The sequence below is a fragment of the Mastomys coucha genome, unplaced genomic scaffold (assembly GCF_008632895.1).
Source record: "Mastomys coucha isolate ucsf_1 unplaced genomic scaffold, UCSF_Mcou_1 pScaffold22, whole genome shotgun sequence".
Lineage (NCBI taxonomy): Eukaryota > Metazoa > Chordata > Mammalia > Rodentia > Muridae > Mastomys > Mastomys coucha.
In genome coordinates, this window is record NW_022196905.1 from 261,738,884 (window position 1) to 261,752,331 (window position 13,448).

At 49.2% G+C, this 13,448-nt stretch overlaps 2 protein-coding genes across 6 annotated transcripts in view; both read left to right on the forward strand.

The window, feature by feature from the left end:
* Positions 1-2,789, forward strand: part of Spata33 (spermatogenesis associated 33) — a 12,784-nt gene extending 9,995 nt beyond the window's left edge. The window contains exon 3 of the mRNA XM_031341724.1: positions 2,551-2,789. Within this exon, the coding sequence (XP_031197584.1) occupies positions 2,551-2,762 (212 nt within the window). The 3' untranslated portion in view covers positions 2,763-2,789. The remainder of the gene's footprint in view (positions 1-2,550) is intronic.
* On the forward strand, positions 2,778-13,294 carry Cdk10 (cyclin dependent kinase 10). Of its 5 annotated transcripts, XM_031341721.1 has the most exons (14): positions 2,778-2,888; positions 5,472-5,608; positions 7,394-7,466; positions 8,040-8,111; positions 8,537-8,639; positions 8,775-8,856; positions 9,471-9,538; positions 10,036-10,088; positions 10,279-10,348; positions 11,263-11,322; positions 11,587-11,710; positions 11,783-11,922; positions 12,342-12,394; positions 12,611-13,294. In XM_031341721.1, the coding sequence occupies exons 4-14, from the start codon at positions 8,093-8,095 to the stop codon at positions 12,706-12,708; spliced, it is 870 nt and encodes a 289-aa protein (XP_031197581.1). In that variant the 5' UTR covers positions 2,778-2,888; positions 5,472-5,608; positions 7,394-7,466; positions 8,040-8,092; the 3' UTR covers positions 12,709-13,294. The 5 variants fall into 5 exon arrangements, with proteins under 5 accessions (XP_031197581.1, XP_031197580.1, XP_031197578.1 ...); XM_031341720.1 differs by lacking the exons at positions 2,778-2,888; positions 5,472-5,608 and adding an exon at positions 5,627-5,741; XM_031341718.1 differs by lacking the exons at positions 2,778-2,888; positions 5,472-5,608 and adding an exon at positions 5,640-5,779.
* Positions 13,295-13,448: the final 154 nt, after the last annotated feature.

The window sequence follows — 13,448 nt, forward strand, 5'->3', positions numbered from 1 at the left end:
CCTGCCTCTGCCTCCCAAGTGCTGGGATTAAAGGCGTGCGCCACCACCGCCCGGCCAAAAAATATTTTAATACAATATATTCTGATTCTGATTTCTTCTTCCCCAATCCCTCCTAGACCCACCCTTACCTCCTCACCCACCCAAATTCACACCCCTTCTTCCTCTTTCTCATTAGGATACAAACAGGAATCCAAAAAATAAAATACAATTAGATAAAATGAAAGCAAACGAACCAGAATAGGACAAAACACACCGAAGGAAGAGAGCCAAGGAAAAGCTCCAGAAACATACATAGGCGCAGAGACACACAAGTCTGTACACACAGAAATCTCATAAAACATAAAACTAGAAACCATAATATTTAAACAAAAGGCCCTGACAAAGCCTTCTGAGATAAAGAATCTCCAAAAGCCACCATTGATTACGCTTTGTGTTCGCCATCTACTGCACAGCCTTAGGAGTGCAGTGCATGTCCAGTGAGACTCTGCCAGAGAAAAGTCCTTTTTTCATTTGCAAGCAGTTATCAGTTGGAAACAGATTCTGGATTAAGGATGTGGCTTGTGCTTACTTCTCTCCGTGATGGACCCCAACAGGCTTAGACCCGTGCAGGCTCTGTGCCACAGTCTCCAGGAGCTCATATGTCCAGTAGTCCTGCTGTGTTTAGAAGGCCTCCTCTTCTGCAGTTATCTGAGCCCTGAGGGGAGGGATATGATAGAAACATCCTGTGTCCCAATGGTTTTCACTCTCTGTATATTGTCCAGCTGTGGGTCTCTGACCATTCTGTACTATGAATAGTTAATACGGGAAGGCTACAGGGAGGCCCCAGCTGGATTTCTCCACGTCCAATTTGATTGGTTGATTGATTGATACAGGGTCTTACTATGTTTCCCTGGCTGGCCTGAAACTTTCAGTGTAGACAAGGATGCTGGGATTAAAGGCATATGCTATCACACCCAGCTATTTTTGTTTATATGATTTTGTGTGGTGGGAGTGGAGGACCTCATGTGTGCTTGGTATCCATTGTACCAGTCAATATTTTGAGACAGGATCTCACTATATACCCCTGGCTGGCCTGAAACTTTCTGTGTAGGCAAGGGTGCTAGGATTAAAGGCATATGCTACCACACCCAACTATTTTTGTTATGTACCCTTAATGTTCAATAGGAATAGTAAACCTGATAATCTGGCATTGATGCTAAGTATGATGAAATGTAGTTTTTGGCTTAATGATAAAAAGAAAAAGGAAGGGCTCTCTGCTGCCTGGTGTGGGTCATGGGTAATTTGGCAGTGGTTAACATGAAATTACTAAGTTGGTAGAATGGTAGAATGGTAGAATGTTGGTAGAATCCCTCCCAAGTGCTGGGATTAAAGGCGTGCACCACCACTGCCCAGCTGGATTTATTTATTTATTTATTTTTGAGACAGGGTTTCTCTGTATAGCCCTGGCTGTCCTGGAGCTCACTCTGTAGACTAGGCTGGCCTCGAACTCAGAAATCTGCCTGCCTCTGCCTCCCAAGTGCTGGGATTAAAGGCGTGTGCCACCACGCCCAGCTGGAAAAAAATTTTAAGCTAACATATTATTGAGACATTGGAGCCTGAACTGTTGAACTTTCTAGGAAGTGGCCTCAGGAGTAGGATATCTGGTACTTGATAAACAATTCTTGGAATTACCAGAATAGGAACCAAGAGAGCCAACCGTACCTTGAACCCTGGAGGGGGTAGATAATATTTGCCTTTTTAAATTTGCCAATGAAATGCCAATAGGAACCGAGAGTGCCAACCGTAACTTGAACCCTGGAGGGGGTAGATAAAATTTGCCTTGTTTAAATTTGCCAATGAAATGTCTGCCTTCTCTTGCTTCCCCCGCTCTTTGAGATGTACCCCACCCTTTGCGGTTTTGCCTTTAAATTGTGTGCTCCCCTGTGCAGGGGCTCTTCTCCTCTACCCCTGCGTGGGATACGAGTTGAGCCCCACTGCACTGGTCCCCGAATAAAGCCTCTTGCTGGTTGCATCAAGAGACAACTCTTGTGATTGATTGGGGTTGTGCGCTGGACCTCCTAGACTGAGTAAGGGTCACCCTTCAGGGGTCCTAATGAGCACTCATATACATAAAATAAATCTTTTTAAAAATTCTGCTCTACTCATTTGCTCCTGAAGATGTGCAGTTGAATGTCAGTAAATGGCATGGCCCCAAGTCTGGAAAAGACTAGTGTGAGAACTATTAAGTTGAAGAACTCAGAGGCCTCAGGACTGATGGGATCCTAGCTTGTCTGTATTAAAGACTCAAAAGAAGGCAGTATCTTGCACTTGTCTCCCTGAAGCAGTCTTGCTCCTTCCTCGCATGAGTATATCCAGGACTCAGAGCCTGACCCTCTGAGCTGTGAATATTTTGAGTCAGGCACAGTTGTTTCATTAGTTTGCTTGCTTGTTTTGTTTTTCTTGCTGGCCATGAATCTGTTCCCTTTACTGTGAGCTAAGACTGGTGTTGTCTTGATTGTGGAAGACGTTTCCACACACCCACTAAATGGATGGATGTTTTCTTCCCTCTAGAAAAACCTGACACAAAGCAAAGGTCAAGCAAGAAGAGAAGTGTCATCCCGCAGATCATCATCACCCGGGCCTCAAATGAGACGCTAATCAGCTATGGCATCCCTGACAGTGAAGAACAGAGAACCATTCGGGAGCATGCTGACTGGGGCCCTTACTACCGACACAGGAGCCCTAGCACAATAGCAGCCTATGATGTACACAGCACAGAATAAATGAGAGCTCTTGGTAGCTGTAATCCTTTACTGTGACCCGAGTTTCAGCTAAACTGACAGAAGGGCCACCCCTCCCTGACCTGCGGCTGAAACCCGTCTGTCTCCAGGCTTTGAAGTTCTGTCTCAGTGAGTGGTTTTCCCAAAGTCAGTTTCAGCTTGATGGGGAGGGGGTGGCTGGCTCAGAGAGTAAATCTGGTGGTCCTAAAGGCCTGACTGGCATGTGTGTGGGAAATAGCCAGCTGTGCAGTGCTAGACAGCAGGTGGCCACTCACACTGCGACTCAGGTGGCCCTTTAAAATCCTCTTTTCTCATTTGCATCTGAAGGTGGAAGCAGTTGGAGGTCAGTAAATGCCCAGCCCCCAGTCTGGGAAAAGGCCAGTGTGAGACCTGTCTGTTAAGTTCAAGAGCAGAGAAGCCCCAAGGCTTGTGGGATCCTAGCCTTTTTTTTTTTTTTAAAAGATTTATTTATTATATAAGTTTATTATTATATATAAGTTATTATTATATAAGTTTAGCTGTCTTCAGACACACCAGAAGAGGGTGTCAGATCTCATTATGGATGGTTGTGAGCCACCATGTGGTTGCTGGGAATTGAACTCAGGACCTTCAGAAGAGGAGTCAATGCTCTTAACCGCTGAGCCATTTCTCCAGCCTGATCCTAGCTTGTTTTGAGACTTGTTACTGATGCAAAAGAATGTAATGTGTTCTAGAGCTAAGGAGGGCATGGGATACTTGGGACTTTGACAGTAGCCTATGAATACTGTCTTGTTTTTTTGGACCTATGGATGAAGGGTCTTTATAGCGAAGGACCACTAGGAATGCCATATATGTTGGCCATGAGACAAAATTGCCAGATTGGTTGGCCTCTGTGGGCTAACCAGAGACAGTGGTATGCCCAGGAGGGTCACAAACACAACCTTCTCCTGGACTGGGTGAGGGGATCTACTGTCTATAACACATGCCAACAGTTTCTAATATATACACCACACCAGCTAGTATATAAAATAGATACTACCCTATCTAGTATATATTTGCAGGCCTGACAGTATGCATGTATGTACACATACATACACACATACATATCCATACACATAAATGAATTTTGTTGTGTTTTATAAGTGGTATAATGCAACAGGAGGGAGACCCTGGGCAGGCCCATAATGAGGAGTCCCATTGAACAATTATACAATGCCACAGGCCTACTATAAAGAAAGTTTAGCTGGGCAGTGGTGGCGCACGCCTTTAATTCCAGCACTTGGGAGGCAGAAGCAGGTGGATTTCTGAGTTCGAGGCCAGCCTGGTCTACAGAGTGAGTTCCAGGACAGCCAGGGCTACACAGAGAAACCCTGTCTCAAACAAACAAACAAACAAACAAACAAAAAAGTTTATTGGCAAGGGGAGTGGAGCAGGGAAGGGGTAAAGAATGTGGAGAGGGGGGTAAAGACAGAATGAGAGAGAGAGAGAGAGAGAGAAGGAAAGGGGCCAGCAGGGAACAGTGGGGACAGAGAAAGAGAGAGAATTAAGGGGATTGAAAGAATAGGAGATGGAGAGAGAAGGCTGGGGTGTGAGCAATCCTCGGATAGGCCTGGCTCTCTCATGACAGCAGATGATGATGTAAGCTATTGCTAGGTTGCTGTTGCTGGGTTCCTGAGAGGAGCCTACTGGAACTGTCTGCAAGCCACTAACTTTAAAAAATGATTTGTGCGTGTAGTGCTAAGGAGTGAGCCTATGACTTTACACAATACTAGGCAGATGCGATCCCAGCTTGATTGTTTTTTGAGACAGGGATAAGGTCTCATATCCAATCCAGTCTGGATTGGAACTCACTATATAGTCCAGGCCAGCCTTGAACATGCAGCCTCAACCTCCTGACTGCTGCAATTACAGGTGTGTGACAGTGTGCCCAGAGGAAAACTGAATATCAAAGTTAAAAAAAAAATGTAAAATGGCAAACAATCTGTTAGAAATCTTACAGTATTATTATTTATGATTTATTATTGAGACGCTACTGAAAGCCTTCTTTTGTTTTGAAATAGGCTATACACCCCATTCTAGCTTTTAATTCAGAACCTTCTGGCCTCAGTCTCCAGAGTGCTAATGATTACAGACATATGCCACTACATCCAAACAGCAACTAATCTGCTTAGCATTAACCTAAGTACAGTACGCACATGCGCCTGCAGTCTGGCCATTTAGAAGCAGGAACATTCATCTTCCTATTCTATATAAATCCTTCACAGAGCCAATTGGGGTTCTGAGTTCCATCACACAGTACAAAGGTTGAGTGCAGCCTCGCAGAACCACTTGGGCTAGAATCGCTCTCCAGCGGTCAGTACTTTAATTCCCAGTTGTGTTCAGAACCAAGCAACTCTCCCCAACTCAGGAAGACAAACGTGGAGTGGAAAGGAATAACAGGAAATGCAGCTCGCTATTTGCTCGTGTACGACGCCCTGGCTGTACAAGGCTTCCTTCCGTCTTGTCCGTGGCTAGTGATGGTGACGAGGTTGGCCTCAGGAAGGGCTGGGTCCCCACACATCCATCTTTCGGGGAATGAACCCAACCACTATCAGAAAACATATCTCTCATTTGTGGTTGTCTCCTGGAAGAGCGGAAAGCACTGCTGATCGCTGGAACTGGTCTCGCTTAAATGGGAAACGGAATAGAAGCATTTTCTTTTAGCTCATCAAAACCAATTTGAGTCTTCTGCAGGTTAGCCTACGGATGGTACTTTGAGCAACTTTGTGGAATTGTGTCTGCATCTAACGCTGAGAAGTGGACGGAACCTCTGTGCCCTGAACAGATCCAGAAGAGGCTGAGACAGTCGCCAAGTCCAGAACGAACCGGAAGTACGTTATGCGCCTGCGCCGAGGGGCGTTACGCCTGCGCGCTGGAAGAGGGCGGCAGGGCGGCGGGGCGGCACCGTCTTGGGCATGGCGGAGGTGGACCCGGAGTCAGATCAGATCCGACTGAAGTGTATCCGTAAGGAAGGTTTCTTCACCGTGCCTCCAGAACACAGGGTGCGACGGGGTGCCACTCGTGCGGCGCTTTGTGGCAGGGCCAGACTGCAGCTCTCTGGGGCTCTCCGTGTCGCGTTAAAGTTTGAGGTTCCAGCGTCGGCGAGAACGTCAGTCCCAGAGTTTGCCGCGGCGCGTGCAGAAATCCGCAGCCCAGAGGCTGGGGGCGGGGTGGGACTGAGGGAGTGCGACCTTGGGTGAGAAGAGCGGGAGGTTACCGGTGGCGTCTGCAGCCGGGGGCGAGGAAGTCTCACCTTACGTTACCCACATTCTGGTGTTGCCCCTTTCGTGTGATGCGGAAGGTGAACCTTAGGGACGCCGATTCTGTTCCAGTAGACGGTGGGAAGAGGGTTTTGCCGCAGCCCACGTATGTTTTAACTTCTTGTTTATGCTTTTCGAGGCTAAGGCACATTAACCAAGAGCCTCAGAGCACAAGCCACAAGGCGCACTTAGCTAGTTGTCTCAGTGCACTGCGCTGGAAGCTGAGATAGCGAAAGCTGTTCTTAATGGGGGAAAAATGCACGTGTGCAGTGGTTGGTCCCTCAAGTCAAAAATGTCAAAGAGTCCTGAGTGGTGGTCCACATTTGTAATCCCAGTCAGGGGGTTGAGGCAGGTTGGTCACTCCAAGTTGGAGGGGAGGGAGCCTGGGCTACAGAGTGAGACCTGGACTCAAAAATAAGCAAAGATGCAAAATAGTGGAGATTTTGGAGGAAAGGAGTATATTCTGTAAGAAGTGTGTAGAAGAGTTGTCATTTATTTTGTTTGGACCAGGAAGTTTTGCCAAAATTTGGGCAGACCTGACAAGGGATAGTATGCCAAACTCAGGTGCTGACAGAAAATCATGGTGAAGGGAATTGCGGAGTGAACAGGGAACCTAAGAGAAGAAGGAGGGAGGGAGGGAGCTAAGAGTGTATCTGGGGCCATCAGGTATCAGAGAGTAACAGACCCAGGGCAGGGCAGTTAAGAGAAGGGAAGCCAGCAGAGGACTGTCGAACTAGAATCCTAACCTTGCTGAGTTCCTATATCCAAGAAATGCTTAGTTAATCCACCTATAAAGGCACTGCACCATGAAGATGTACTAGCTTACAGACTCCTCAATAAGACCCCAGAATAGCTATTTCTCTGACCCCTAAAATTCTAGAGGCAGCTGTTTCCATAAATGGGCTAACTGTTCTGTTTCATTGCCTCACCTGACCCTCATCCCAGCCTGCAAAAGGATACAGATCAGCTAGCTTCCCTGGGTCTGGAAGCCCCTTCTCACATCTCACAAGTGATTGCTTCTGGATAGGTTTCCTCACACATGAAAAGTTGTGACTCCATGTTGGAGGCTGGATTCTCCTGCACAGAGGTGTTTGTATCCATGGCTGGTGGCCATTTGTCACTAGAGAGCAGATGTCTGGAACCCCGGGAGGAGGGAATACTTAGGCCATCTCCAGTACTTCAATGTGATTCCAGTGGTATCCGTCCCCTTTGCTCATCAGAAAATTCTAAATACATGGTTCCTTTTCTGTTTGGTAAGCAAGATGGCAAGCATGTTTCTCAGTGCCAGGTATGGGTGGACTTCTCACTTGTGCTGTTAGCTTCCAGATCCCCACACTGGCTGCCTCTCTATTTCAGCTGGGAAGATGCCGAAGCGTTAAGGAGTTTGAGAAGCTGAACCGAATTGGCGAGGGCACCTATGGCATTGTGTGTGAGTGGTCAAGACAAAGCTCTGTAGGCACTGGAAGGCTCATACCCTGTACTGGTGTGATAGCTAAACATAAGCATCAGGTTGCTAATGTGAGCGATCCACATGTGTAGCTATGGAGTGGAGATAACTGACCAGTAAAATGTACTACTTCCTTCCCAAAACTCCTTGCAGGTCTTGTGAGGCTTTTGCCAAGTATTTGGGAGTTGCACAAGCCAACAAAATGCTTTGTAAGCCATTATCATATAAAATATGTCTTTCCCCCCCAGACAGACTACCTTCATTGGTATTGGAAGTCAGAGCAATAGGCTGCATGGGAGAGAGATTGCTTGGAGAGCTTCTCACATGAGTTGCTGGTGGCCAGGTTTCTGCTCAAGAGCAAAACTGGGAACTCCCAACCCAGCTCAAATGAGACTTCCCAAGCTCACATCTTGCAAATGGAGAAAGGACTGAGTGTTATGAACATTACATTGTCAGAGAAGAAAAAACATTTCAGTAAATTCTTAAGAGAGGCTCCCACGTGGCAAGATAGGACTGTGACAGTTAGACTCCATTGCACATTTGCTCCTGTTTCAGATCGGGCCCGGGATACTCAGACAGATGAAATTGTTGCCCTGAAGAAGGTGCGGATGGACAAAGAGAAAGATGGTGAGCTGGGAACAGTATGCAGGATCACTCTGCATGCCCAGGGCATCAAAGCAGGAAGGAGCAAACAAGCACAGGTCACTTGAGGCTCCTGAGGGCTGATGCTGACTCCACGGAGGTCATGTGCATTGTAGTTAAGGAGCTGGCCCAGCCTGTCCCCGCAGCTGGAACTCAAGCTTCCTGAGCCCTTCCAGACCTCCCTCACCTTGGCCAGCTGTAAACTTTACATTCTCTCCAAACCCTTTTGTTCCCATCCTCTAGGGAAGTCATTGTCACCCTCCACATCTGCCAGTAGCCCCGCCCACTCGCCTTATGTCTATAATGAGTGCAAGAATTGGAGTGGTGTTGGTGTCACCGTAATTGTCCCTGAGGACAGGATGTGTGGTATGGCATCCTGGGTGGAGTTCACTGAGCACCTCTGGTTACAGGCATCCCCATCAGCAGCCTGCGTGAAATCACGCTGCTCTTGCGTCTCCGCCATCCGAACATTGTGGAGCTGAAGGAGGTGGTTGTGGGCAACCACTTGGAGAGGTGTGTGGTTTCCCGAGTCTGTCCACACAAAAGGGTCCGTCTCCCAGGGTAACCTTCCTCACAGCGGGCACAGACCTCTTTACCTACTAGAGAGAAAATAGAAGATGCCACATGTTTTCTTTTTTTTCTATCTAGCATCTTCCTGGTCATGGGTTACTGTGAACAAGATCTGGCCAGCCTATTGGAAAATATGCCAACACCCTTCTCGGAGGCCCAGGTGTGAGAGGGAGGCATTTCACTGGTGCTCCTAGTTGGTGGAGAGCTGAATTGAATGTGACAGCCGGAAATGAGTTACCCAGTGCCTCTTGCACAGCATCTGTTGCATGGGCCGATCGGCCGCAGGTCTTCTCAGTCCATGTGGCAGGCCCCTGAAAAGGAAAGGGGCTCAGAGGGGAAAGTGCATGTGTGCATGCAAGTGTGGGGCAGGAGTTCCGATCCTAACACCCATGTCAATGTTAAGAGGGTATGGCAGCCTGACTGTAATCCCAGGAGAAGGTTCTAGGCCTGCTGGCTAGGTAGAGCAGCTAAATTTGGTTAGCCCTGGGTTCAGATGAAAGATGCTGCGGACATATATAACACAGAAAGCAGTTGATAAAGATAACTTGATGTCAACCTCTTTATCTTTAGACTAATGCACGTATACCCACACATATATTGTGCACGAAAACATGTGCACCACATACACATTCATATATATACAATATGTAAGTCTGCTGCAGTACTGTCTTAGTTGTGCAGGACATAGCGACAGCCACACTCTGGGGGCTGCCAGTGACCTCCAGGCAGGGTAAGAAAGCTGTCCAACCTGTGTGCCTCTGGACCTCCTCATAGGTTAAATGCATCATGCTACAGGTGCTTCGTGGCCTTCAGTACCTGCACAGGAACTTCATCATCCACAGGTGGGCAGGGGCAGCCAGGAGGAAGGTGTGTTAGGAGTGCCTGAGGGGTGAAAGGGAGTGGTCCAGGAACAGCTGTGGTGTCCCACAGTGTCTCATTCCGAATATATTCAAGAGAGGAGCAAACATCCAGTAGAAGTCTCTGAGGCTCCCAGGCAAGGCTCTTAGATCAAACAAGTCTAATTAGTCCTCCCTTCTCTGGGAAGTAGAAGGTGGGTGGGTGGGAAGGCAGCAGCTGGAAGCCTTCAGTAGAGAGCACCCACCTTAGGCCAGGAGCTGCTGTCTCTAGAGATGCCTGTGAGGCATGGATCCCACTTGTTTGACCTTCCTGCTGGGGCTGCTGTAGCAAAACATGGGTGAAGGAGACGTGGCCTCTATACACCTTCTTGATTTTAGAAAACCCCAGTTAAATGCCGGGAAAGTGTCGGGCTATGGTGACAGCCTGCTTACCCTTTGGGAACTCACTGTCTCAGAAAACCATTGCTTTCTTTCTGACTCAGGGACCTGAAGGTGTCCAACTTACTCATGACAGACAAGGGTTGTGTAAAGACAGGTGGGTGCTGGGTGCTGACCCTGCATATGTGGAGGTGGGTTTCTTTGAGCATGTCTTTGGGGGTGGGGATATCAGTGTGGCTCTGGAAACCAGAGATGACTTGTCTGTCTTCCCAGCCCCAGGCCACCTTAGTCCAGCTTGTTTGTCCTCACTGAGTGATCATCTTTTCTCCTCTCCCCCTCTGCTGCAGCCGATTTTGGCCTGGCTCGGGCCTATGGTGTTCCAGTAAAGCCAATGACTCCCAAGGTTGTTACCCTTTGGTGAGTTCCTTAGAGGCACGGTGGCCTACAGGGATTTGTGTGTCTTCCACAGCACCCTTTACGTTGAGGCAGATGCTTCAGAAGGTCTTGAGAATCTAGAAGCTGTATGGGGTGCACATGCCACTGTGCCTGGGTCTAGGCCAGCTGCTCAGAACAGAGCTAGGCTCAGGGGCCTCAAGAACTCTGCTTTGTTCAGATGAAACGCCATCCTATGCTGGACAGCGGTGGTGCCTTTAATCCCAGCACCTGGGAGGCAGAGGTAGGCAGATCTCTGAGTTGAGACCAGGACAGCCAGGGCTGCATGAGAAACCCTGTCTTGAAAAAACACAAAAACAACCAAAGAAAGAAATGCCATCATACACTGAAATAGCCATAAACAGCCTGGCTCTGTCTCTGGAAGGGAAGGTAGCTTTCTGCAAGTTTTTTTGGTTTTGTTTTTTGGGGTTTTTTTGGTGGGGGAGTAAGGTTGGGGAAGGGTGGTATGGGGGTTTTGAGACAGAATTTCTCTGTGTAGCCCACTATGAACTCACTCTGTAGACCAGGCTGGCTTTGAACTAGAGATCTGCCTGCCTCTGCCTCCCGAGTGCTGGAATTAAAGGTGTGTACCACTGCTGCCCAGCATTCTGTGATTGTTTTTAAGGCAGAATGAGACTGTGGCTAAGGGCAGGACATTGATGTCCCTTACATCCTCATCAGGATCCTTATATGGCCTCAGCTGCATGTTCTCTGACCACCATCTGGAGGCAAGCTGATGATGGTTATCTGTGCTTAGATCCATTGGTTCTTATGAGATAGACATGGTGGCTCTCTCAGGCTTAGGATAGAGGGTCGTCCAAGGGCCACTGGGGACTCTGAGGGAGCTCAGGCTGAAGAAGAAGAGCTGACCAGAGGTAAAATGGGGCCTTTGTCTGCAGGTACCGAGCCCCAGAGCTGCTGCTTGGAACTACTACCCAGACTACCAGCATTGACATGTGGTAGGAGTGGTTTCTGCTCCTAGGGCCTCAAGTCATCTGGCCCTGGAGGCCAGCCCTGATCAGGGGGAACAGGATTGGTGTGGTGGCAGCAAGCCTGACCGCAGCATCCATGGGGAGCATGAGAACATGGCTGGGGTGCTCACTGGCTCAGGCCTCAGGATCTCACAAGTCACTGCAGACCTTGAGGGGGGAGCATTATGGCCATTTGCCTACTTGCTGGGTGTGTTGATAACAGTGCTCAGCAGAGATCGGCTGCTTCTACAGGGCTGTTGGCTGCATCCTGGCAGAGCTGCTGGCCCATAAGCCCCTTCTCCCTGGCACTTCGGAGATCCACCAGATTGACTTGATTGTACAGCTGTTGGGGACACCGAGTGAGAATATCTGGCCGGTGGGTATTACAGATAACCCTCAGTCCCCATCCATGCCTGGTGGCTGTCGCTCCAGCCCCTGCCTCTTACAGGGTTTCTCCAGGCTGCCGCTGGCTGGCCAATACAGCTTGAGGAAACAGCCCTACAACAACCTCAAGCACAAGTTCCCGTGGCTCTCGGAGGCCGGACTTCGTCTGCTCAATTTCCTTTTCATGTATGACCCTAAGAAAAGGTACAGCCCTTGTCTACAGGCAGCTCTATGGGCCCTGGCTTCTGGAGAGATGGAAGGACACTTTAAACTCAAATCCTTAATTCACTTCTCGTGGTGTTGGGAATGGAAGCTAAGGCCTTCCTTGCACATGCTAGGCAAGTAATCTAGCACTGAGCCATCTCAATTCAGCAAACCTTTTAAAGATGGTTTCTCACAACACAGACCGTAGATGCCCACTTCCTAGACATACACAGACACCCTTAAGTGCCAGGTGTCCAGTTTGAGTGGCCTCAGGTCTTAGAGCCATTCTGAGCTGCCTGCCAGTGTCTAGGTCTCAGTCCCATTTGTTGGAAACTGAATTGGGCTGTTGAGCTTGGCTATGTTTTGCATGAAGTAGGCCCCTCTAAGGCCAAAGGCCAAAGGTCACTGTCGTTCTCCAGGGCAACAGCAGGAGACTGCCTGGAGAGTTCCTACTTCAAGGAGAAGCCCCTGCGTAAGTTCTCCCTATCTCCTTAGGTTGTCTTGGGGGCCTGACAAGAAGCCCTGTTTGTCCACATTGGGTGGGTTCCCTGGGCAGGCTCCACACGGGAGAAGGAAGGGAGCGGCTGGGTGAGGGCCAGCTTAAGTGAGGAGTCCTATCTAGACCTGCAGCATGCCCCACCCAGAGCCCCTTCACCAGGCCAGCCCTGAAGCTGCCCTTCTCCTGCAGCCTGTGAACCGGAGCTCATGCCTACCTTCCCCCACCACCGCAATAAGCGTGCTGCCTCGGCTGCCACTGAGGGGCAAAGCAAACGATGCCGGCCCTGAGCCTGGGTCCAGCCCACCGCTCCACATCCTCATGGATCATCAGCCAATGACTGGGAGGCCCCTCCAGGCTAACAGGCTGTTGGCTTCTCCAGTTGGCTGTTCTCTTCGGCTGACTCCTCCCTGATATTTCCTCTGTGTCCAGATGCACAGGGGATTATGGACATGGATGTTGCTGAATGGGATACCCAGGATAGACTCGGCTGTTGTAGCACCATCTGGTGGCCTGTCTTGTCTGTCAGTGAAGCCCAGCTTCTGGAAGGACAGAGATAGTGCTCAGAGGCCTAAAGGTCCCAGGCAGTGTGTGTTGGAACTGGAGCTGGGCACTAGCCTAGAATGAGCAGGTCCAGGAGATCATAACTGTTCTTGCTTGGTGACTAGGAGCTGCCCGGGACAGATAGGCAATAGTGACCCTGGGCAGGGCTGAAGGGGCTTCAGGTTGGAAGGAGGGAGCAAGGTTAGCTGGAGTGGGATACTTTTAAGACTGTTGGAATGAAAGCCCTTGGTGGATGTGGCTGGCACTGGTGCCCAGAGAGAAAACTGGTGGACTCTTTTTCCAGGGGTGGCGAGATAAAAAGCCTTTCCAGTACACAGTTTGGCAATCCTTTAATGTACTGTGGGGTTTCAATCCATGCAACATGGACAGTATTCTTTGAGGGCCTGCGTGAAGAACAAGAACAGGCGTGGCTGAGGGGGACAGTGTCCTTTGAGGGGTCTGTGTGAGGAATAGGAACAGGCGTGGC